General features: G+C 35.6%; 1 protein-coding gene across 2 annotated transcripts in view; it reads left to right on the top strand.

Moving 5' to 3' along the window:
* The window catches only part of pcsk5b (proprotein convertase subtilisin/kexin type 5b), a 140614-nt gene that overhangs the window by 64250 nt on the left and 50876 nt on the right, over positions 1-25488 (top strand). For both annotated transcript variants that reach the window (XM_088910344.1, XM_088910345.1), the window contains exons 8-12: positions 2233-2445; positions 6861-6961; positions 13611-13714; positions 16710-16827; positions 21406-21594. In XM_088910344.1, the coding sequence (XP_088766470.1) occupies positions 2233-2445; positions 6861-6961; positions 13611-13714; positions 16710-16827; positions 21406-21594 (725 nt within the window). The remainder of the gene's footprint in view (positions 1-2232; positions 2446-6860; positions 6962-13610; positions 13715-16709; positions 16828-21405; positions 21595-25488) is intronic.

The raw sequence follows: 25488 nt of genomic DNA, 5'->3' as shown, positions 1-25488 counted from the left end.
AAGCGCTATATAAGTGTAAGCAATTATTATTATTATTATTATAAAGGTAAATTTCAGCTTTCAACACAAAAGCTACTTTTAGTATTACCAAATTAGAATATTGTGATATATCTAAAATAAGTTCAACATTAGGAGAGTGTATCTTATGCCAGCGTCACACTACACGACTTTTCCTAGGATTTTCAGTCGTAGCCTTCATTAACATAATCATAAGAAAATCACAGCGAGTTGTAGAGAGTCGCAGCATGCAGCCGTTACCATCAGTTGTGTAGTGTGACTCAGTCATAGCGCTCTTAATAGCCCATACGACTCTCTGCAACTCGCTACGACAAAATCAGACTGGTTTGATTTTCTCATAGAGAGTCGCAAGTCGTAGGGGTGGGCAGTGAACCAGATGTGTACACGTTCCAGTGCAATACTAATTTGTTTACAATATTTGTTTTAAAGGTGTTTTATATTTTTCTGGGTTTTTTTGTAAATTTGTTCTATATTTATAAAGAAGAATTATATTTTTGAAGATGTTTATTGGTGGGAAACAGTGCCTGTGTTTTCAAGATGTTTACGTGCTTGTTCTCCATGTTCTTTGTTTACTTTCGTGCGGTACTCCTCTTCCTATTCCGGTGTGCTCCGCGTTGATTGGCTGCCAAAATGAGGCGACCTCACGGTACTTTCGTGGCGCAATATGAGGTTAGGAACTGTGATGAAAAGTCGTGAGGGAATTGTGTAATTAGTAACCCTCTGCGATTCCTAGTCGTGTAATTTGACACCCTCTAGGACAGAAAAGGCAGCGAGATTCAGCAACTGCAGTCGTTAAATTTGACATGTTCTCCGACTAGAAGTTGTTGAGTCATGTAATGTGACGCCGGCTTTACCCAGACATTAATGTTTCCTGTTTTTAAACGGAAAAATACACAAATATGTTCCCAGACACTGAAATAGCACAGGCATCTTAGTAAAAGACATGACACTTAATTTAAATTGAGATTAACACCAAAGTAGAAATGTTTATTTTTTAACTTCTCAGGTATAGTGAAAGCTAGTTAAAACTTGTTCTGCCAGGCCTGTAAGGAATCTTTCTGTTATATGACATGGTGATGTTTTTTTTTGTTTGTACTCAGATTTCAAGATAAGGATAATCAAATTGTCTTGAAAATGTGCTTTTTTTATTCATTATTACAAGGGAGATAGAAAAGTTTTGACTTTAAACTTTTTGGTCAACTGTACCTAACATTATTACGTGTTTATATTTTGAAGCCAGAATTCTGTGTCTTTTTTTAGCAGTGGTGACACAGACATAATACAAGTTAACCTTTTATTTTAAATTATAAAGAATTTAATTGAATTTGTATAATCAGTTTCTTCTGATCTTGTTTCAGTGACTGTCGGTTTTATTACACCTCAGTTATTAAATTAGAACAATGCACTTTTATTTTACACAGAATTCAGGAGAATATTTTTTTTGTCAGTGTAAGATATCTTTTCTGCTTAAATTTTAAGGAATACATACAGTGATTCTGGCTGTGATAGCCATATTTCAACACTTAAACTGAAAGAATACATCTGAAGAAGATAATAAATGTAATCCACATCTGACAGCTACTTTGGGTCAAACGTGGTTTATCTGTGTAGTCAAAGGAATGTATAGCTCTGTTTGTGAATGTACCCTCAAGCACATCTCTTCTATCCTGATGTCGTGTAACATTTTCTGTTTCAATGATTGCAGCCCAGATATTCTGTGTTACTGATAACGTTGTCTGTGAAAATGTGAATTCTTCAATCTAAAGTTGACGCCAGATTGCCAATTCAAAATAAGGTCAAGATATTGTGATGATAGTTTTATCCTACAGCAGGTGAAAATGTTATATTTAAGAAAACATAAGTAAACTTAAGGGCAATTAATCCTATCTCAGTCTACATGACAGCTCTGAAGTTTTGTCAGGTTAGTTGAGTTCAAATGTACATCTTCTGCTCATAATCAGTTTGGCAGAAGTACAAGGTGGAAAAACTGGAAACCCCCAATCATTTTTCATGAAAATGCATCCATTTTTATGTGATGTGAATTTATAATAAACCCCTACATTATTCTTTTTAATTCTAGAAAATAATCACATTTTCTCAATTAGGCTTATAGAGAAGATTTGTTAGCTTTGACGTTTTCCCTTTTTTAACACCACCATTTTATGAACATGAACACTAAATGCCCATCATTGTCTGTTTACTTTCTTGCAACAGGGAAGGAAAGGCCGGGGTTCCATATTTGTTTGGGCATCAGGAAACGGAGGACGGAGCCGAGATCACTGTTCCTGTGATGGCTACACCAACAGCATCTACACTATTTCAATCAGCAGCACCGCAGAAAGTGGCAAAAAGCCGTGGTATCTTGAAGAGTGCTCCTCCACACTCACCACCACGTACAGCAGCGGGGAGAACTATGACAGGAAAATAGTAAGTCCTGGATAGTGATATGATTTGATATTGCTCTCTGGCCTTTTACACTTTTCTAATGTACAAACACCATGAAGCAAAGTGTTTCTGTCTTTCTCTTCTGTCTAAGAAGAGAGGTTGAGAAGAAAGCTAATAATACCTAGACTACTGGCTTTGACTCTTTAAACCTTTAAATCATAACATAGTGTAGCATGCATTGAAACACACTTGTTTTTTTTTCTTTCAGCCTCATAACATGAAGGTTTAAAAACAATACTGGTGACAGTTTGCTGTTGATCACTAGATTTTCTTCTTAACTTGGTAGTCCTGGGAGGGTTGCCCAATAGGCAACAGAGACAGAATCAACCAAAGGTTAACACACACACTAGGGTGGTAAACAGGACACCGTGCTCAGGTTCAGGGTGGTTACACATCAAATGACAATTACAGGGATAAACAATTAACTATTATACACACCCCATGGTTAAGACTATTTACATTAGCAGGGTGATTTAGTGGTCACTCCAGAAACCCACAGACCATCTCCTGGCCTCAACTCCCAGCCTGCTCTGCAGTGCGCCCAGCGAGGGCACTACATTCATTTCTATTGGGTGGGCCACGATTGCATTAATATTTATAGCACTTTTTTCCTTTGCGCAAGGTAGTCGTGATTAGCCTAGCAATGGAGTGTTTTTTAATAGGTGGCACTGGAAGAGTGAGAGCTAAAGATAATGTGGAGAAATGCAGAGCGGAAAACTCAGAACAGAAAAGTTTAATGAAAGCTACAGGAGCTAAGAGGCCAACAATCTACCCTCCAAAAAGCCACCACTGTGAACCAGAAGGCACCTTAGGTGTCTTTCATCATAACTAACTGGATTTCCAAAACTGGGAAAGCCACACACCTTAGGAGAGACTTTTTTCCTACTGTGCGCTAAGGAAATGGTTTCAATCATGTGTGGGAAAAGCGCTGCAGAGTCGCTAGCATTGATACCAGTATCAAATGAGACCGTGTCTAACCACATTGGGCGTATGGAAAGAGACATGGAAGAGCAGGTGATCGCTAAGATACAATCTAGTGTGTATTTTTCTTTACAACTTGACGAGACCACTGATGTCTCGGGAGATGCACAAATGCTTTTTTTACGCCTGATTTGTTGAAGAGGAAGAAATTAATGAGGATTTTTTGTTCTGTTGTCCTCTTCCCGGGTGAGCCATTGGCGATCGACTTTTCATTTTGCTGGACACATATGTACGTGAGCATGAAATTGACTGGAACAAGTGTGTGGGAATCTGCTCAGACAGTGCTCGAGCTGTGACTGGAAAACACAGTGGGCTAGTACAGGCCGTTGCTCCGTTTGCCTTGTGGACGCATTGTATGATAGACATAGACGAGCCCTCATGGCTAAGAAAATGCTACCCGAACTCAAACAAGTAATGGATGAAACTCTTCGTACTGTAAATTCCATCAAGGCCAGTGCAACAAGCGCACAGCTTTTCAAGATTCTCTGTCAAGAGTTGGGAGCAGAATATTATCAGCTGAACCACAGCAAAGTACGATGGCTGTCCTGGGGTAACGTACTGAGTTGCCTTTACGAGCTCCGAGATGGGGCGAGATCATTTCTGTTGGAGAAAAACTCCCTGCTAGCTGCTAAATTTTCCAACGAAAAATGGCTCGCCCTGCTGGCCTATCTGGCTGACATTTTCAAACGTCTCAACGAGTTGAATGTGGGACTGCAAGGGAAAAACACATCTGTCTTCTCTCTCTCCGACAAAATTGAACCTTGGATCAGAAAGATGTGCTTGTGGCAAACTTGGCTGGACGACAAGAGCTTTGAGGCTTTCCCTGCACTAGAGGAGTGTTTGAATGACAGCACTGTTTTAAAGGCTGATCTGTGTGTGCTTATTTGGGCTCATCTTGTCGCGAAATATTTTTAACCCCAAAAAAGGTTAAGAACCCCTATACCTAGATGATATGTATATTTTCAAAGGTCCAGCAAAGTTCTTTTCACTAGGATGTGTATTTAAGACTCAGTCAAAAATTCAGTTTAAGAATTTTTCAGAGTTTTATTTTCTTTTACTTCTAGCATAGTTATTTTATCATGTCGCAGTGGCAGGCACTGGGAGTAATAAAGTACCAAGAACGTATAATATGGAGTTGTCTGGTATATATCTTCCTCTGTATAGAAATAAAATTGCAATTCAACCATTCTGTTGATCATGACTAATAGAACTAATAGCTTTACCCAGAAAAGCTCAAACTATTCTACAAATCTAGTGATCTAACACCTTTTTCTTTTGTATTTGTTGGAATTTTGATTCTTAAGTCTGTTGTTTTTTATTTAATTCCATAAACTAGAAGTGTACGAAAACTTTAGGAGCTTTAATGTAAATAAAAAACCGGAGTCCGTAGCTGAAAGAATGAAAACCTAAGAACTTTTCATTGAAGTACAGTTGTTGAAGACGGTGCCCTGGCTTCTTTAAAGGAAAGGTTGGATGAAATCCTTGGATCAATTAGATACTACCAGGCGTGCTAAACGTGTCGTTACAGTGCTAAAGATGCAGAGTTATACACCGGGCTTTCTAATGTCCATCTTCCAAATTGTGTTTATCTGAAAAGAGTTAAGACTTCCCACTTGGTAAAAAAAAAAATAATGCAGCTCAGTACAGAGAAGCTCTATGTAAGGTTTGTTTGTGTCCACAAGACATACCAATGTCAGGGTGCCCGTGTGTGCAGCTCCTGTGATTGATGACATTGCTCCCCTGAGAACAGAAGTTTTGACTGGTCGAAGAGCTGCCTGGCTGTTGGTGGTCTCTTCCGTGGACAGATATGTATAGGATTACAGGAACAGCAGTTGGCCTCTGACATCTTCGTATGCAAGTTGCTTCTTTGTACTGCAGGGGTAATTTAAACTGAATTTTCTCAACTGTTGTCAGCAGTTTCCTGCTGCAGGTGAGAATCCTGCTTCGGATATTTGCTTCTGTTTTCTGAAAGCTAGTGCAACCAATGGTAGTGGGATTCTATTTCCTACTGAGGTGAGGTGATTGATATTTTCATCTGCACCATATGTAAACTAGAATCTATTTCTTGTCTTCCTGCTATTGAATTAAAAGCAGACTAAATGCAGGCTCTGCTGTTTTGTATGTATGACTTTGGCATGCTTTCAGGGTAATGATGTGTGACAGTATCTCAGTTAAGATTTAAAGACAGGCAGTTAATGCAGGGTAGTGCACAGCATGACGGCTAGTTTATACTCTGCTGTACAATTTACTAGCTGGACCTTTAATGACCAAAGTACTTTGAAATGAGAACATTATCGGTTGTGCTTCAATGAAAAGTCCAACGGTAAACCATTCATGTGTGCTTATGACTTAATGGCCTTGACACAATATAGGCTTCCAATGTTTATTTTCTTTCTTTTCCTTATTGCTAATATTGTTGTCAAGCTTGTGAAAGATAAAATGTATAAACTCCATTTGTAAAAGTAAGAAGAAAAAAGATTAAACAATGTTTTTATATAGACCTGTCTCAAAGGCTTATTTTTAATCTTATTGTTCAAGCTACCTGTCAGTTTAACTGACAGGTCTCACCTTTTCCAGGGTATTTTTGTCAGTGGGTGAGTGACAGGTTGTCCTTATCTGAGCTTCTGTTGGAGAATTCGTAAAGTGTTAGGCATCTAAAAAAGCTTTCAACATCTGGATATCACAATAAGCTTTTTCCTTTATTTCTAAATAAAGAATTTCTGAAGTGTCAAAATTCTACGTTTTATCGAAGGCTCTTCTTGCCGTTCTCTGTGTTTTAAAATCTTAAATCATGTTTATGGGAAATTCTTCCTTCTGAAGCAAAAGTTCAGAGCAAATGGGAATCTGGATAATACTATTTCTTCATAATTAGGATATCTTATCTTAATTAGAATAAAGATTTGCATGTCGTGTAAACTAATTCTCATCTCTATATGTCTAGATGCCTTTTTAAAACTAATGTATTCCCTAGTTTTTAAATACAATCAGTTTATCTAAATCAAACTTTATGCTGTAATATTAATATAAGCACTTAATACTAAAGGGTATCTTATATTTCTTAATATATATCTATATATCTTAATTTTAATATTACTATTATTAAATGATCATTATTAATATCGATCTAAAAAAGAATACAGAAAGAAAGTTGTCAGGTACATAGCTGTTGCTGTAGGAAAACTAAATAGTACTTAATTTCTCAGTAAGTAGTGAATATCAAAGCTGGAATGTGTGCCTAAGGTGCTGAATTTCACCTATCAGAAATTCATATAAATCTTTTGCATACCTTTTGTTTTGTGTCTGAGGATGTCACTCAATGTACCTTGACAAAGGCAGTCATATAACTCTGCATGCCTTAGGCACACTGCCACTTCCTTAGAAAAATTCTGAAAATTTCTTGTTCAATCTCTTTTCAGATCACCACAGATCTCAGGCAGCGCTGTACAGACAGCCACACAGGAACGTCTGCTTCTGCGCCCATGGCAGCAGGAATTATAGCACTGGCTCTCGAAGCAAAGTAAGCTTTTCATTCATTCCTTCTGAGGGGTTGCACTGACAGGACTCTCACATGTCTTTCTGATTCGTATGTATATTCTTTGTGTTTTCTGATTTGTGGACATCGCCTCAAGCAAGGACTCCTCTCCATTTGTAGTTCATTAGCATGTCTTATTGTTTTACTTCTGCCGTGGTTATATGGTGTCTGCATATGTACATATAAATGTTCTTAATATGGGCAGCACAATACAACATCCATGCAGCCATAAGCAAAATACCTGTTCTGGCCCTTTAAACATGGAACCAACCACTTTATAAAATATTCAATTATATACAGTGTCATATTTTTATGATTATACAATATCGTAAAAGTGTTTTTCAAAGGTAACCTCACAAATTCAGAAGGACTCTGTTTGAACTTTGAGGCACCTCTCTTCCCTTAGAGAAGAAAGCATTCAGGATGGTTGACTAGGTCATTGATAGCCCAAAACGAATGCACATTTCACTCTCAAGATCCTATTCAATCAATTTGCGAACACCTTGAAACAGAATGTCCCCCTGCCCATTACACAACTCTTTCTTTTAACTGTGAAGCTATGTTTTAAAGTTTAAAGCCCTTGGATCAGGGATCTTAGTCCTAATTCTGGGGATCTGCAGATTTTCATTTAACTTGAGCTTTTAAAGGATTTTTTCTTCATTATAAATTTCCAGTTCTCTGGTAGATAAACAGTGTGAGTATCTTCTAAAGCAGGGATCGGCAAAAGAAGGAGTGTACTAAGAATTAGATAATGCACTTGTATTTACAGATCTGCATGCCATTGATACTTTTTTTTCCCTGTCAATATTTTTTTTTCTACGCCAAAGAGCTTTCATTGGGTATCATGTTGTAGAGGATTACAGAACAATCAAGCATTGTTTTTATAACTTTATTTCTTTGTGGTTTATTAGACTTTTGTTGCTCGTGTTGTTAAAAATCCCTTTGCGTGCCAATAAGGGCACACATATTCTAGGTTGCCAACCTCTGTTCTATTGCCTGTAAGGCTGTGGATTTCCAGGACCTGGAGTTAGGATCCCCAATTCAGAATGAAGGTGCTTGGTTCAGCCATATATCCCATATGGATTTGTATGAAAAAGTATGAATTGTCTCATAAAAAATGCACAAGACAGTATTGCTGACATTTTACTTTATATTTATCTTTTAATGATATCCTTTTTCTTAGAAAGTACCGTAGAAAATGTCATTCAAAATTAACAGGATCGGCATAAATTTTTGTCCATTATGTCTGAATAATCTCCTAGCCAGTACTTATTAATACATTTTGATGATGAATCTCCACATCCTTTCCATCTCCTGTCTTTCAAGGAGAGGCATTGCTTCTTTACTGTCTTTTGTGAGACAGTATTACTTTTTTCCTTTTTAAGAGACCCAGCAAGCTGATTGCTCAGCACGTCGGTAAATGGTCTGTTCCAGATTTTCATCTCTTTTCCTAACTATTCTGAAAGCAGTCTTCAGCCTACTGACCGAGAAGGAAATGTACACACCATACAATTGAAGTAAAATGTCACTAAAGCATGAAAGACAAAAGAGCACATTTACCACAGGCTCTATATTCCTTGTTTTTTGTCCTTTTTGTTGAAAGATAAAAGCTGTAATTTTGTCTTCTTTCAGAACTGTTTAATCATATTCCCTCAGTGGCTTTTTTTATAGTGCTCTCACTGCTATAGTTTTTTTTACACCCAAAACAATGTGGTTCTGTTTTACACCAAAAACAAAATTCTTGAAACTCAAATGTAGAAATGAGGCTTTTGTGGGGAATTGTTTATTTTTTTCCATTCTCAACATAGAAATGCTGAATCTGTACTGAAGAAGTCACAAGCTAATTCAGGTATTATTGTTAAGCTCCAATTTAAGATCTGGGGAAACAAGACCCAAAGAATGTTTTTTAATTCAGAGGAATCAAACGAAAAATTGCAGAAAGTAGTAAAAAAAAATAATTCTTTCTTCCAATGATTTGGAATGTGGAACAGAACTTTTCCCTGAACATCCTTTAACTCTTCATAAAAGAGTAAACGTCTGTTTTTATCATGTATTCTAAACGTAGCAATCTAACATTTTTTCTCGGTATAATTGATTCCTTTGAGGGATCAGATTTCTTGAATTTTATACAAAAATGTGTTTTCATATTATAAGAAAAGCAAATGTGGGACTTTTCTAGAGTATGCATAATTTCCATTAAAGTTGCTTTTCTGTGACTTTAATTAAAATGAGCATATTTATTTTAGGTCAGGATGGTACACATTTCTGACAACAGGAAAGTCTGTTTTTATTTAGAGAAAATAATAAGGTTGTACACTTGTAATTTTTTAACCCCTTAACTCCCACTCAGTGTTGCAGTGTTGTTGGTTATGACTATTTGTTTTTCTATTTGAGCGATTGTGTATCAGCATGCATTTTTTCCTTATTCAATACCAATTCTGCATATATTCAGGCTATATGTGGTAGGGTGTTTGGTAAGTGGAAGGCATACAACACTATAAATATTAGAATCATATGAAATCATCACATAATTTAATAATAACAAAGAAAAATCTTACTGATAGACTTCGAGGGATAAGAAGCAAACAAGGTCTACTTATGTTGAGAAATACATTAAAAGTGTTTTAGACAGCGTTATTTTTTAATAAACTGCTAATACTTTAGTTTTCACACATCACAAAATGTTTTATCACAAATGTTTTCTGAGCCTATGATAATGGATAGCTATTCCTACATATTTTTGACATTCTGCTATTCTTATATGTATGTAGCTTCTGGCCTAGCGAGACATAACATGTTTCTTATATCTCCAAGGAGAGAGCTGTTTAACTTACAACTGCAAAAAAGACAAAAACATTTAAGTGCTTTAGAGAAAGTTAGTCATTTTATGTAATCAAATGTAACATTTTTTCTTAAATCTGATAGATTTTTAATTGGCTTTTTTTCAATTCTTGCATTTAACACTGTTCTCTATATCTATAACGTCTCTATAATAGGTCTTGAAAAGCCACATTTCCTCTGGCTTTTTATGCTTTCTGGAGCTTCTTGAGCTTTCTCCCCCTTTTCTGGAGCAAATGCTTGATCAAATGAAGATATTCTGACTTAAGCTGCAACGAAAACCGGAATGTCCTGCTGCTCTACAGACCCAAGATTGGAACATCAAGGGAATTTTACTCACTTTTTTATAGTCTTTCTAATATTTTAGAAACGTAAATATATATGTTGGTATATACAGGACATTGGTTCATCATTTAGTATTGCTGAGGTGAAAATTGTCTTAAAAGGAGACAATTCTGAAATTTGCAGTTTTATTTTATTTGATGTTATCCCAAGGGAGCGCAGTTACTATTTTACTTGGGACAGACACTTTGCAGCGTAATTGTTACACAATGGAAAGGTGTGCTTTTTTGAACTCATAGTGCAAACGACGATTTACACTGGGCAGGGCAGGAGTCCAAGTAATGGCTGCACAACAGCAATCTATGTGTAGTTCCTCTCTGGCTAAGTGGATATGACATTTTTAAAAAAAGTAATGAACCATTACAAAGTCATAAGAATTGAATAAATGTTATGAATGGTGTAGGAGGTTTATTAGCCAAGCAAGATGAGACCTTTATATAATACCAGATGTTCCACTCATTAATGCTAATAGTTTTCCATTCAGCAATGCACTGGAGCACCATAAATTTATAATTATTTTTAGACATGGAACAAAGTGATCACATTTCTACTGATAGAAGGCAAGATCTTGTTAGTGAGTCACATACAGACAAAAGATTCCAACAGCTTTAGGAGTTCTTAGATATGTTTGACTTCTTGTTAAAACAGCAAATACACAGTTGCAATGTATGCATTAATGTACTGATCACAATGAAGTTGAAAAAAAAAGACAGTTTTCTTCTTAAAAGAAAAGGGGGGCAGATATTTTAAAGAAAATGTTTATCTAAATCAGAGATTCAGACATACTGTACATCTAGGCTATTCTTTCTCAAATGCCTGGTCACACAAGTCACCTATGTTGACATCAACAAGAGGATTAGAGATGTTGCTTGTTTGTTGCCACCGGTGTCCACACTTAAAGTTTGGTTGCCGGTATAATAAATACGTAGTCATTGATATGATTTTTTATTACATTACAGGCATTGATCTGAGATCAAGGCACCACTCATTGTATTCCACTTGGAATTGTTTTTCATAACCAGCAAAGGGGGGAAATGTCAAATCACTCAGATTATGCTGAGATTACGCTCAGTTCTAATAATTATATCCAAGGACCTGTCTTAGCTACTCTACATAAACCATGGCCTAATTTCAAAGGCCAGATCCAAAAATAGCCCGATCTTGCATTTCGACATCATGGAGATACTTTTAAAATAAATAAAATACAAAGACTGTATACTGTCTCAGCAGTAGGGTAGGATACTGTTCTGTTCCTGACCAAACATGCTTTTTAACACAGACAGATCAGATGTACACTCTATTATGATTTCGTTGTAAACTTGTCAACATGTCTTCATAGTCAGATTAACATCATTTATGGGAAACACACTTCAGTAGATTTTGTAAAGTTTCCTCTGTACAAGTCCATTAATGTGAATTTTTTAACAAAGCAGTAAAGTTCAATATAGTCTGTCATTTTTCTGAACTTGTGACCTGTTCTTTTTATGGTTAGCTTTGCGAAGCCCATGTTGGCTTTTTCAGCCAGCCTGCTTTCAATTTAAAATGATAAATATTTGATCCCTAGTGAGCAGAGCTAAAAAATCAAGTACATGACAATATAATACTTCATATTACTGGGACTCTATCACCAACCTTCAGACTTGATTCATCTGAGCTTTTCTGTATTTTTATTGAGCTGTTCTTTCTGTTTCTCTTTGAGTTATCCTGTGTTTCATGAGAGTTGTTTTACCGTTTACTTAGCATAGGCACACCTAATCAATCCTGATGTGGCTCACTTGTGTAAACATTCACTTTGTTCAGTGGTTTGGTTTCTTGAAACCTATATTTTATAAGTCTCCTTATATATTTTCTCTGAGTTAGCGATTCGATACAGAATTAGTAACTGACCTATTTACCAAGCCTAAGGATAACCTTGAGAGATATCCTAGTATTTCTGGTAGTGATCTTTGTGCAACAGTGGAGAGAGGAGAGCGAAAGGAGTTTTTTAGGAGTAATAAATGTAAGACACTATCAGTGTTTCACAAAGTTTCACCTGTTACATTAATTCCTTAATAATTTATAATAACATTAATAATTACATTATTAGACAACAGCAATGATATGAGAATAAAAGCCTTTGAGTGCTTTAAATGACGATGCTGAATGGCCAGTCTTGCCCCAGAGTCTGCTGAGGTTAGCCCATCTCAAGCTCAGGATCTGTTAATCGAGCGCCTCCAATTCTCTCATTTGTTCCTGGAACAACTTCGCAGGTGACTGATTCTGTAGCCCAAATTTCAACTGCAGCTCTACCTGTTTAGGTTTTTCACTGAAACAGAGCTGCAGGATAGTTTGCACACAGTCTGTTCTGGAATCTTTCATCACACAACTTTCTGTGTCTGCAGTCACGATAACAGCTTAAATGAATGTGACGGTAATATTTGTCACAACAGTTAGCATTTCCACTATGTGCTGTGTCACTGATCAGACAAGTTGTGTTGCTGAAATGTGTCAGGGAAAGTTTGACGCTGGAACTGTCTTAAATTTTACATATACGGGAGCCTGGCTCTGGACATGTGTGCTTGTTGCATGCATTTTTTTTTAGACTGTTTGAAGTTCAGAGGAGATTTCCCCAGAGTATGAGGTGGTACATTCAACATGGCGGTTAGGGTACAAGCAAGATAGCCAAAAGAAAAGACAGCAGAGTTTGCAGTGGATAACTATCTTTTTAGGAGGGTGCCACAGAGCTGATTGGGCTTTTTGGGCTAGAGAACATGAACCCGCGTGGATGAATGTTTTCCGTTGGTCCAAATAAATTGATTGGTAAAGGTATTTGTGCCCTTTGGTTTCTTATTGCTTATTGATGCGATATTCCTTTCAGTTCTGTTCAATGACCTTGTTCTGTTGAACTGTTTGATGTTCAGCGTTTGTGCTGCTGTTAATAAAGGCTGGCACAAGGCAAGAATGGCCAAATGTAATGTTCAATTTTCCTTCCATGATTTAATGAAAGAGAAAATTTAGTGAACAATTTTTTCACTGCTGAGTCCTTTTTCAAATCACTGCAATCCAGAAGTACAGAAAAGGGGTGAAGAACAAAATGATGAAAATATTGCTCTGAAAATGTTTTTTTTCCGTTTTGTAGCAGAAATGACCTGAGGCCTATACGGAGAGCAATATTTTTTTTATCTAATTGCTTGCTGGGAGATTCCCTTGAGTTCCATTGTACCTTGTAATTCTGTTTCAGTACTTTGAAATCTCTGTGACAACTATTAAAGAGAAATGAAAAAGAAAAACTTTGTCCACCTAGGATCAAGGTAATTTCTAAGCAGGCAAATGTCTTAAAATACAGTGTGAGTGTGGAGGGAGAGGGTTGTTGGAGTAAACAGGGCAAAATTTGAATCCCCTTTTTGTAAGAGCTTCTTTTCTTAATTCTGATTGCAGCTGTGCAGCTTGTTCTTTTCTGTTTGTTTTTTTTTAGTCCATTACTGACATGGAGAGATGTGCAGCATATCATTGTGAAGACTTCTCGTGCAGGCCATCTCAATGCCCCTGACTGGAAAATCAATGCAGCTGGTCACAAGGGTAAATTTTATTTTCCCGTAGAACTGTTACTATCCTGTACTATTCATTTCACCAAAACAGTTTAATGTAAAAGCATTTTTTTCTGATATCTCATGTATTCATTTAATATTCATATTGAATATTACATTTTGATAGTAATATTAGTTTTACAGTAGAGTATTATAGCATATTATTTCTAAGTATAATATCTCTCCAGTCTTTACCATTTTTATTTTATGCATCAGATAAATATTGTAAGTTCTGTAACACCAACTTTTTAGTTTTATCTTGAATATAATGCATGCCATACTAAAATAAGACATACGTGGAATGAGATGTCTATTCGTCCTCTGTTATCTTATCCTCTGTAAGTTATCGCTGTGGTATTGCCTGTATTAAGAGGTGAGGATATATTTTTACCATTTTAAATTATACTGGACGTGTTATATTTAAGCTATGTAAACATATTGTTAAAGGCTTTAACTTGAATAAGGTTTCTGTATGTGCGATTGCAATGGCAGGTTGATGAGACTGTGGCCTTGAACCTGCTGCTTAAATCTGAAGCTACACTTCAGTCAATTCAAGATATCGGGAATTGTTTAATTATGATTAAGTTGAATAAAGTTACGTGCAAGCCTGTTTCTTGGGAGCTACAGTAACCTTGCTCCCACCCATTTTATTTTCTCTGAAAACGAATTGAAAGGTGAGCAATGACATTCCTATTTCATGTATTCTCCAACAAGTAAATTTACACAAAAAGAAATATTTAATGCAGGTTTTGTGGTCTGTACAATAAATCTACTTTTAATGGAATTCAAGAGAAAGCCTTTTGGGTGACTGCATACATATATGTCTGTCATTATATGTCACTGGGGCTAAGGTCAGGCAGCATAGCAGCTCACTCCAGTTGGTGCCACTCTAGCTTTAGTCTGTATGTTTTAGTTTGCACGTTGGGGAAAAAAACAGACAATCTTTACAGATTTTATTATAGAAAGGTAACTTCTCTTTTTAATTAGTAATTATTTATTCTTGTACACCTGCAAGTCAGACCCAAGTCTTAATGTTGCACAGTGTTCTTAGAATTCCCCAATGATTTGTCTTTTTGCATAGTTTACTCTGGGAGCTCAAAAAAGAAACCTTTTTTTTCATCTTCCCCATAACTCTGTTGTCATTGCTTTTTTAAACCAGTCTTCATTCCTGTACTTAATGTTTTTGATAGTTTTTTTTGTCAAAACAAATCATTTTTGATCTACATTTCTTCTCCACCCTCTTTCTCTGAAACTTCTATTTACAGTTTCCTTTCATATGGCAGTTCAAGAAAAGTGGACCTCTTTTTAAAATTCACAACTGGGGAAAACATTTTAGGATATATTCTCAATTCTGCAATGGGAAAGTATGTTGGAAACTAGCAGTTGTCAATAATTTGTTCTCTGTGAACTGCATATCACCCTATGATGGCAGGATTTTGAGATGGTTTCCAATAGGTTGGAGATGTTCATAGATGTAATATACAATCCATTTATTATTAATCAGAATTTGCACATATCTTAACATTTAGTTCACAAAAAGGCATACAACAGCTCTGGACACAGAGTTATTACAAGTGCTGTATAAGAAGAGATAATAGGAATACTTATTGATTGGAAATAATCAGGAATAATCTATAAAATCTATAAAATAATCTATAATAATCTATAAAAATAATTTTTTAGATTGTAGATTTTTTGGCCAGATGACCAAGAATTAGTTCTTTGATCATCCGTCAGTCCTCTTTGCTTCCAAGCCAGGTGTCTGGAAACATCATCTGGGAATTTAAAAAAATCGAAAGATGGATAGGCCTGCAAGATTGTGTGGTCTCTGCCACAATGAACATGTGTAAGATGATTAGGAGACGTTTTGTTTCCTGATAAGATTATTTGGGCACCATTATACATCTGATCACTGCCTTGAGAGCAGAATTTAGAAGAATCAAAGAAAGGATGCATTGTCATTCTTAATGACAGAGGATGTTCTCATGATTGCAACTGGTATGGGCTGATTCAAGAATAGAGCAAACTCCAATGAAAAAGGAAATTGGAAATCTATATTTTTTAGATTATTGCTATTAAATATCAGTACATCTGTACATTAAATGCAGTTGTTTTCCTATAACATTATTTTTTTCTGGTTGAGTTACTGTTGCACACTATACTGCAGTTAAATAACAATAATAATACTAAATATGAGTATCCATACAAAAACAAAACTCAGTACAATGAAGCGCCTATTTAGGGTTTGAGTGGCTTGAACCCACTTGAGCAAACTCTTTGAAGTGTATACTTCTCACAGACAGCCAAACATCAGCTCTTTGGATGTCTTCCATGTGTGAAAAAAATTGGCATTGCATAACTCATACTTGGCTAGATTTGTTTTCTCGGCTTTACTTTCCCTTAAACTGAAGTCAGAGTTACTTATTAAGTTTGATGGTTCGTCTGATGCTTTCTCTGTCTCCTTTCTGATTTTTTGAAGGAAATGATTAAAATGTGCTTTATTCTATAAAAAGTATAAATAATGTGACAGCACTAGCAGTGGATTATTAGATACAGTAAATTAACATCTGTAGGTGAAGGTTGCCTTTTTGGCTTTATATATGAATTCCTTCTTCCATTTTCTGTTGCTGAGTATAAAAAATATGAAAAAGAGCATAACAGAAAATCATTTTTTTGTAACACGTTTCACATATTGTAAAAAGTTCTAATAATAGTAGCAAGATTTTTTCAACATTTTGATACCTTTGTCTTTGTACAGATACTCTGTGTGTCTATGGATCTCGTTAAGAACAGCAGATATTTTGAGACCTATGCTGCAGAACTTTTATTACTATGTTACACTTTTCATTTTATTAAGGATATATAATTATGATGAAGATCTAGACATTTACTGTATTACTCAAATGCATTTTTTTGTTTTTATTTGATCACAATAGTGTGTTCTTTATTTGGCTTTTATTTACATCAAATTGACTTGTTTTTTTCAGTGAGCCACCTTTATGGATTTGGACTAATGGATGCAGAGGCCATGGTAAAGGAAGCAGAGAGGTGGAAACAGGTACCTCCCCAGCACATTTGTTTGGAGAATGCTGACAGGCAAATAAGGTAATAATAATCATGGATAAACCTCTTTAACTCTTTGTCTAAAAAGGTCCAGTTGAATATGACAATCAGTGGTTTTTGAGATTGGGTGCAGTGTGAAAAGATGAGTTTTGAAAAGGCGCTGTATGGCAATCAGAGATGGTGCAGTTCTGATGTCCTTACAGGTATCTGATCCCACTCCAGAGGTGTAAGTGTGACAGTAAGGTCACGGTAAGGGGCTAGGTTGGATGTGCAGAGAGGACACAAAAGTGTATCAAAAAGAAGTTGAAGCAGAAGGGTCAGAACAATGGAGGGTGTAGTAGCTAAAAACAACTGATTTATAAAGATATAGGGAGCTTATTGAGGAATCAAAAAAGAGCATTTGCATGAAAAAATTGAGTTACAGGGATTACTAAGTGATTGGCGGAGATTAACACGCATTTGGTTTCGATTGTGAAAATATTATTGAATACTGTATCTGCCCTTTGTTTACAGTGTCTTTAAAATCATCTGCATTTTACTGGTACACCAATGAGTCATTTATCAGACTTTTTGATTTTTTCAAAAGATAGTATTATAAAATAATATAAGTTTTCAGTTAACAGTAGGTTTCAAGATACAGGTTATTGCCCAGAACTGATTAAGGCAATACAAAAGTCTCAAGGGCTTTACCACAAATACCAGGGCCATTAGCTACTCTTGGCAGAATGGTTCCTGGATCTAAGTAACTGGTCTCCAAACACCATGTTTTAAATCATAACAGTACTGCGACCCATCATGGCCTTTATTCCTAGTCACACATGGACTTCCGTTTTCCAAATGGCTACCCACACCCAAGCAAGCGGTTATTGACAAATTACATCTATCCATTTTCAAAAGAGCCTATCCCCCCAAGCAACAGGCACAAGGCAGGGAACACCCTGGATGGGATGGGACACCAGTCCATTACAGAGCACACACAAACTCACACCAGGGACAGTTATCCCAGAAGCTAGTTAACCTGCTGGTATGTTTTTGGACTGTGGAAAGGTAACAGATGTCACTCTAGATCCAGATTTGATCCAGGGTCCCTCCACTGCAAGGTTGCTGAAATAACCACTGTGCCACTGTGCCACCCTGACAAATTACAATCATCACATTATTAGTTGTAGAGCAAAGATATTTAGTGTTAAGGGTTATGGGGGTGACCTGTTTAAAAAATGAGGAGGCATTTTTTTGGCTTGTATAAGAAGGGCAATACAATTACATTTTTTTTGGCTGTTTGTCCATCCATCTGACCTGTTAAGGTAAGGTTTGATTTAAGCAGTGGTGGCCTCTAGTGAAAGGAAATCGAGACAGGACTTAAAAGAGTTTTCATGGTGAATGTAAGTCATGCAATCAATTTGTCATACAGTACTTCAAATTTAAATATTGTGCAGATAAAGTCAGCTAATGATGACAGAATAATTAATCCAACAATCAGGTGTATCACTTCTGACCTGTTTGTTTTGATGAGCAAAGCTAGATAAAATAAGTTGAAATGTTCTGTACTTATGCCTGGTTTTTAGTAAACACATGGTAGGAGTTTTTATATCTAACTTAATATTGTTTTACTTTGCAAACGTTTACAATTCTTATATCGCTGTTTAAGAAATTGCATAGACATCAGAAAAAGGTCATAGTATTTATGCCCGTTAAAACATCCAAAAAGTTCATATACAGGGATATGAAAAAGAAAGTACTCCCTCTTAAGATTCTGCGGTTTTAAGATATATCTTACCTTCTTGTAGTCTTTACCAAGTCCTAACAGTAGATAAATCTAACCTCATGTGACAAATAACACACAAATTTTACATTGTCATTATTTATTAAACAAAAAAATCAGCCAATATTAAAAAGACTTGTATGAAAAAGTGCAACCTTACTGCTTTCATAAGACGTCTATCAATCCACAGTGAGAAAGATAGTTTACAAATAGAGAATGTTCAGGATGGTTGGTGGTCTACCCAGGAATAGTCATCTCAGCAAATTCAGCCCACAATTTGACCATACGTTCTCCTAGAGATCGGCAAGAACCCCAGAGCTATATCCAGGGATCTATAGGCCTCTGACAGTATGGTAAACTTTAGACTTCGTGATTTTACCATTACGAAAAGACTGAACAAGAACATTTTGTTGAAAGGTAGCCAGGAGAAAACCCCTTATCTCTAAAAAGAACAATGCTACACAGCTTAAGTTTGCAAAACAGCACCTGAATGAACCACAAGATGTGTGGAACAATGTCCTTTGGACAGATAAAACTAAAGTGGAGTGGTTTGGACATAAAGCAATATGATATGTTTGGTGAAAACCAAACGCTCCGTATTACCACAAGAACCTCATACCAGCTGCCAAGCATACTGGTAGAAGGGTGATGTTTTGGGCCTGCTTTGCACCTGGGCGCCTCACAGTCATTGAGTCCACCATGAATTCCTCTCTATAACAGAGCATTCTAGAGGAAAACGTGAGGCCATCTGTCCAACAGCTAAAGCTTAGTCAAAGTGGATCATGTAACAGGACAATTATCCAAAACACACCAGTAAATTTACAACTAAATAGTTGAAAAAGAAAAGGATCGGGATTTTGGAATGGCCAAGTCAAAGTCCTGACTTCTACCCCACTGAGATGCTGTGGCAGGACCTAAAGAGAGCTGTCATAAATTAATGCCCTCAATCATCATTGAGCTGAAGTTGTTTTGTAAGGAGGAGTGGACCAGACTTCCTCCCAGTGTGAGAGACTGATCAATTTTAACAGGAAATTCAAATTATTGCTGCTAAATGGAGTTACTGAATCACAGGCTGATGGCTGATTTTTTTGTTGAATAAGTAATGACAAAATTAAAAGTTTATGTGTGTTATTTGTCTCATGATGTTACTTTGAAGACTTGGTGAGGACTTAATGAAGGTAAGATATGTCTTAATATGTCAATTGAATTGAATCGTAATGGGGTATACTTTCTTTTTTACATCACTGTATGGTTACACCACTGCCAAGCCATCACATGAAATGGTTCAACACGATTGTCTGTACACTGTGGTTCTAATCTTGTCTGTATAAAGATTTTACATGTAAATATTTTTATTTTTATTTTAAATTCATGTTGAAAGAAGACATTGAGTACATAAATCGGTAAATGTAGTTCAGGTGGGTAGCTGTGTCAGCATGCATAGGCTGCAAAGGCTGCAAATAAAGAATCGGTAAAATATTGAAACTGTCATGTACACATTTCCTGGAAAAGATCTGATCTGTTATACATTTATGAAATTGGTATGAATGTGTATTTTTCTTCATCCATAAGTCACTGTGTGTCCAGTAACTGGCAGTCTGTGCAGACTGTGCAATAAAGTCAAGTTACAGACTTTATTAGCAAATTCCTATGACTTACATTTCGACTCTCTTTTCTTTTATACTGTTGGACTTTGTGAAACTTGGAAGTGTTCAGTGCATTCAATTGCCTTCCCTCAGTACGACACTAAAAAATTGGAGTTTCAAAGCCTTTTTTCTCTTGCATGGCAAGTGGGATTGCCTTCCAGTTTTGGCCAAGGCATCAAGAAAGTTCTCTGTTCCTTGTGGCAGCATTGACAACAAACATTTATTTTGAGCCTTTTCTCCTGTTGAGGAAGAAAGGGACTGCATTTTATGCAGTGTTTCTTTTCATCAGGGAAAAAATTTCACATATAAACCTAATCCTGCATTTAATTTAGCTGTGAGCACTAGGTGCAAGATGTTGCAGTTCTGACATTGTCCTACACAGATAATATGTTTTCTTCTCTCTACTGCTTCTCCCGTGGGACAGTGGTCTATTGCTGGCATATGGATTACTTTTTCACCATTGAGATTGTTTCCTTTTCATTGACACTGGTTTATAATTTATTTCGTCTTTGAAGACTCATCTTTATTCCTGAGGACATATACTGATTAATGCATAAATCCTCTTATCTAGTTGAAGTAATCTGTTTCTCTTAAGATTGATTAGCTCTCACTCTGATTCGGATTAATTTGGCTACATATAGAAGATGATGAAAATGCACCTTCTGTTATTAATCTACTGGATTAATATCTGAATGATCCAGAATGACTGAAATGTAGAAAACCCAGAATGGCTGAAATGTCTGCTAAGAATTTTTTTTGCTATTAAGTTGATTTTCTTAAAAATGTGTTATATAAACAGGAAATGAAGTCCAAATTAATGGAATGCAGTATCTTAGTATCTGTTTTTAAAACTATGATGGATTGTACTTTCCTAAATAAAATTTATTTTCTATAATCAACAAATAAAACGTTATATTCCACATAAAGCATATTTTACCTTTACTTTGATGTTAAGTGCTTCCTTTGACTGAGATTGTTGTGTACTGTAAAGCTCGTTAGCTAAATACATTCTTTTCAACCTTGTGATTGAAAGAAACTAAAATGATACATTTTGAAATGACAGTACTGCATTTCTTAAGTCATTTCTTTAAATCCTTTAAACTTCTCTACTGTCAAAGGGATTCACCAGGTCTAAGTATAATAAAACTGTGACAGATTAACCTAAATGCTTGTTTGTTTTCTAAACTAGTATCTGTCTCGACGCTGTTGCAGGATTATTCGGCCTGAGCATATAGTCAAATCTGTTTACAAAGCTACTGGCTGTGTCGATAATCCGAATCACCATGTCATCTACTTGGAGCATGTTGTGGTGCGTGTCACCATCACTCATCCTCGCCGTGGCGACCTGTCCATCTACTTGACATCACCTTCTGGAACAAAATCTCAGCTCTTAGCTAACAGGTAAAAAAAATCAGTTCTGTGGTGTTTGTGTACATACCAAATGACATCCGTAGTGTCCTAGTTACCTCCAAAAGAAACACAAAATACAACAGACACGTTTATCTAAGCAGTGAGGGAACAAACATGCAAAGATCACGAGATGCAAAATATATCACCAAGGTTGATATTGAGAAAACAGGTTCTAATTATCAATCTTAAATCTAGAAATCAAACCATTACCCATTTAAATATCTCAGCGAAATGTTCATTAAATTTGATTTAAGATTTTCACAATGAATACATTTTTCAATAATTTCAGATATAATTGCTTTTCAGCTCAGAACTGGTTGTAAAATTGGTGTATTACGGATTGTAAAGCAATAAATACAGTAGGTGTATGCCTTTTCAGTTATTTACAAAATTGTGCCTCATGTTCATAAGAAAAATAAATTGTGCACTGGCAAAAGATATTGGCAGGACACCAACTTAATAGTATTTTTGTAATTTAACCATATAATTTACAGTTTTATACTCATTTGTGTGTTCCTTAATTATTTTGAGCATGGTTTGCAACTATAAAACCAGGTATTTTATCAGAAATGCAACACAGATTTGTTCAAGGTGGACATTAATCATATAACCTTTTTGTGAACATCTCTGAAGGTAAGGATTCTTTCGTATTGGTGCCTCAAGGTGTATGGGACACCTTTCTGTTTGTTTGCATTTAAGGGTAAGGTCTTTATATTCAAATAAAATTGCTCTGACAAGGAAATTGGACTGCATTTTGATCACATAACAAAATATGTAGCACCTCCCTACAGATGTCTGTAGCCTTGAATAAATGTAGCCACAGTCTTTAGCAGGTGCTAGTTTGCTATCAGCTGTGTTGAGTGAACAGAATTTGTTCTATAATTATGGTCCAATTAACATTTTTTCTTCTGTAGAAGAGCTTCAAAAAGGGTAATTCACTGTGAGTGTTCTCTCCAACTATATTTATATGCAAGCAAAACATGTGAAAATATTGTTTTGTATTGTTTTATTGGTGCCATTTTAATTCTAGCATTCCAATAGATAAATTATTTAATTATCATAACAATGGAAGGAATAAAGGTACAGTTATTGCAGAACTACTGTCTCCTCAAATTCATGAATATAAAGTTGAAGTTAAAGAACATTGAGATTTAGTGCAGTCTAACAGTAATGTTTTGTTTTTCAGATTGAAAAAATAATATTAATCAGATATAAACTGCATAGAATGTGGTTATTGCTTATTGTTACAATATTTTAGATAATGTGACCATCTTTATCAGAGTATATCATATTTAAACCACAAATACCAGTTAGACACCAGTCAAAGTCCAACAACCTACCAGTTTCAGGGAAGACTGTAGAAGTATGTGAGGCAAATATTATGCAGTATAAAAGATTGTGAATGTTTGCAATATTTAAACTAGGAAAAGAATGTTATATGGTGTGATAATCTTCCGTGGCTTTACATTTTTGAAACAGAGATTAGACCAATTTATAGATCTCTTTACTATTTCTGTTGCTTATCACACAGGTTGTAATAGTAAAGACACTTTCACAGGAAAGTAGTAAGGTCTTCATGAAAATGAATCTATGTGTCATGTTTTTGTTAATATAAAATGGATCATTTTTAAATTTGTAAATACATAGAAAGTGTATCTGTTCATTTAAAATAGAAATAACACTAGACATAAAGATCAGATCTCAAAATTTTACATGCATAATAACAGGAAAATATTCACCAAATAACATTAGGAAATGAGACTGGCCTTTCTAAGCATGAAGTTAAATAGAAGTGCCAATTCAATGCCAATGTGACAGAATAAGTCAAGTTTTGTACGTCGTCAAGCTCACACAGGATTTTTGCATTTAGAATACAGGTGCAACTCTGTGACATTAGATTTCCTGACCAAATAAGTAAGTGACAATGTTGATATTCCTTTATTCTAAATGAAAGGATGCTTTTGTAAGACAAGTAGCAGTTTGCTATATTAAGTTAGATTCTTCTTAACATATTAACTTATTAATAAATACTTATACATATAACTTTTTACTTTGATCAATTTCTGATTTTGTATGGCACTGTTTCTGACTCTGACTCACAGTACTTCAAAGGATCTTTTGTTTTCCATACTAAATGGTTAGTAAGATCTGACTACAAGCTGAGATTAGTTGGTTTTGCCTCTCTGAATTTCCTCATCAGTCATCTTTGCCAGCTGAAAGATACAGTAGCTCAAGCAGTTCCCAGAGAGGATAGCTGTTCAAAGGAGGTTAATGTATCCAATGTCTGCAGGTGCAAATGAGTCAAAGACACTCCACAGTATTTTAAAGTGTGTCGAAACTTCAAGTTTAAAGAGAGACTTAATGTGCTGTCTCTAATTAGTGGACCATGCCACAAGTACCATGACTTAATGACGTAAAACAATCATGTATCCATCAATAATTTATTTCTGATTATTTTTTATTTTTACCTTTTTCTTTCCTTTTTAATCCTGGAATACAAAGCCAGTCTACAAACAGCATTAAAGTTATTTTATATTTCCTTTTATAGGCTTGTGGCAATGAGCTGAATCATCTTGGAACATACACCTCTTAACGCTCCAAAAATTTAACTATAGGACATACAGTACATGTCCAGACCTAGACTGCTGTATGTCACATTGTGACATATAAAATTAACATACTGTAATGCAATGATATAGTGATATAGGTTAAATATGTATTCTTCAAAATAGAATATTTTCTGGTGACTATAGCAAAATAAAAGTATTTCAGGGATTAATGATTGTGTCTTCCTAGCTGTTGTGGTGGTGTTACTGTTATTTTAACTACTGTAGGACTATAAATAATAAAAACAGTTCCAGTCGAAATAGGATTTTTGCTACTTTGTTTCGTGGATCACTTTGTCAGCTTTCAAAGTTGCTTCCCAAGATGCAGATTTCTCTTTTGTTTGTATTTTTAGGGGCAGGTTTAGAAACATTTGAAAACAAGAATGTTCCACCTCTGTGCCTTCACTGTCAACGTCTGAGGATTCTGAATAATTCCAGTGAGATGTCAGTCATAGGTCATCAGCCTAGCACAATTTTAAAGGGTAGTACAGAGGCATTTGTGGCAAAAGGAAGCAATGTCTGTAGATCTATGTTAAGATAAATAAGACAAGGTTAACATTTTTAGTACATGAAAATTATAGATAGACTGTTTCCATACATGCCCTAGGCCTAGAAAGTATCTCCTAAGCTTGAAGCCATTGTCTAAAAGGCTTATAGCTGTTGAACATTTTTAAGTGGACACAATTATGGGAGAGATTTCTAATCCTCTTCTTTGTGTGGTTGTGTGGCAAGAATTAGAATATTTGTTTTTCTAGATCTAGGAAACCTACTGATCCTAGATCACACATGGTATATGTGAATGTCTTGTGTCAAGTGTTGCCTTATTATTTGTTACTTTGACTGGGTAAGGTCCTTTACTTTATCCTACGTCCTACTATTAATATGTGTTCACCAATCTTACATATTTCTTCCAAATTTCAATATTATACACTATTAAGCATTATATAGCTGATTACAGTACAGTAGTATGTAGTCTGATGACAACCAAGCATACATCTGTTAATTAATATTTTATTTAGGTGTTGTATTTGTCTCCTTTATATGACAAGGGAAAGTGTCACTCCCACATGGTCTATCAACATGATTAGCAAAGCAACATGACTATAAACTTTAGCCTGCAATCTGTCTGGATATTGGGGACATTGTGAATGACTAAATGTCATGCTTAACAAAAATGACTTTTCTAACCTTTGTCACATACCTGAGCTGTCAGAATAAGAGAGAAAAAAGGTCTGTATTTCTTCAACAATAGAAAATAGCTGCTGTATTATCTAGCTGC

This window comes from Atractosteus spatula, chromosome 3 (genome assembly GCF_055471065.1).
Source record: "Atractosteus spatula isolate fAtrSpa1 chromosome 3, fAtrSpa1.hap1, whole genome shotgun sequence".
Classification (NCBI taxonomy): Eukaryota; Metazoa; Chordata; class Actinopteri; order Semionotiformes; family Lepisosteidae; genus Atractosteus; species Atractosteus spatula.
Note: the sequence above shows the minus strand (reverse complement) of the source record. Positions and strands in the feature narration are given on the sequence as shown.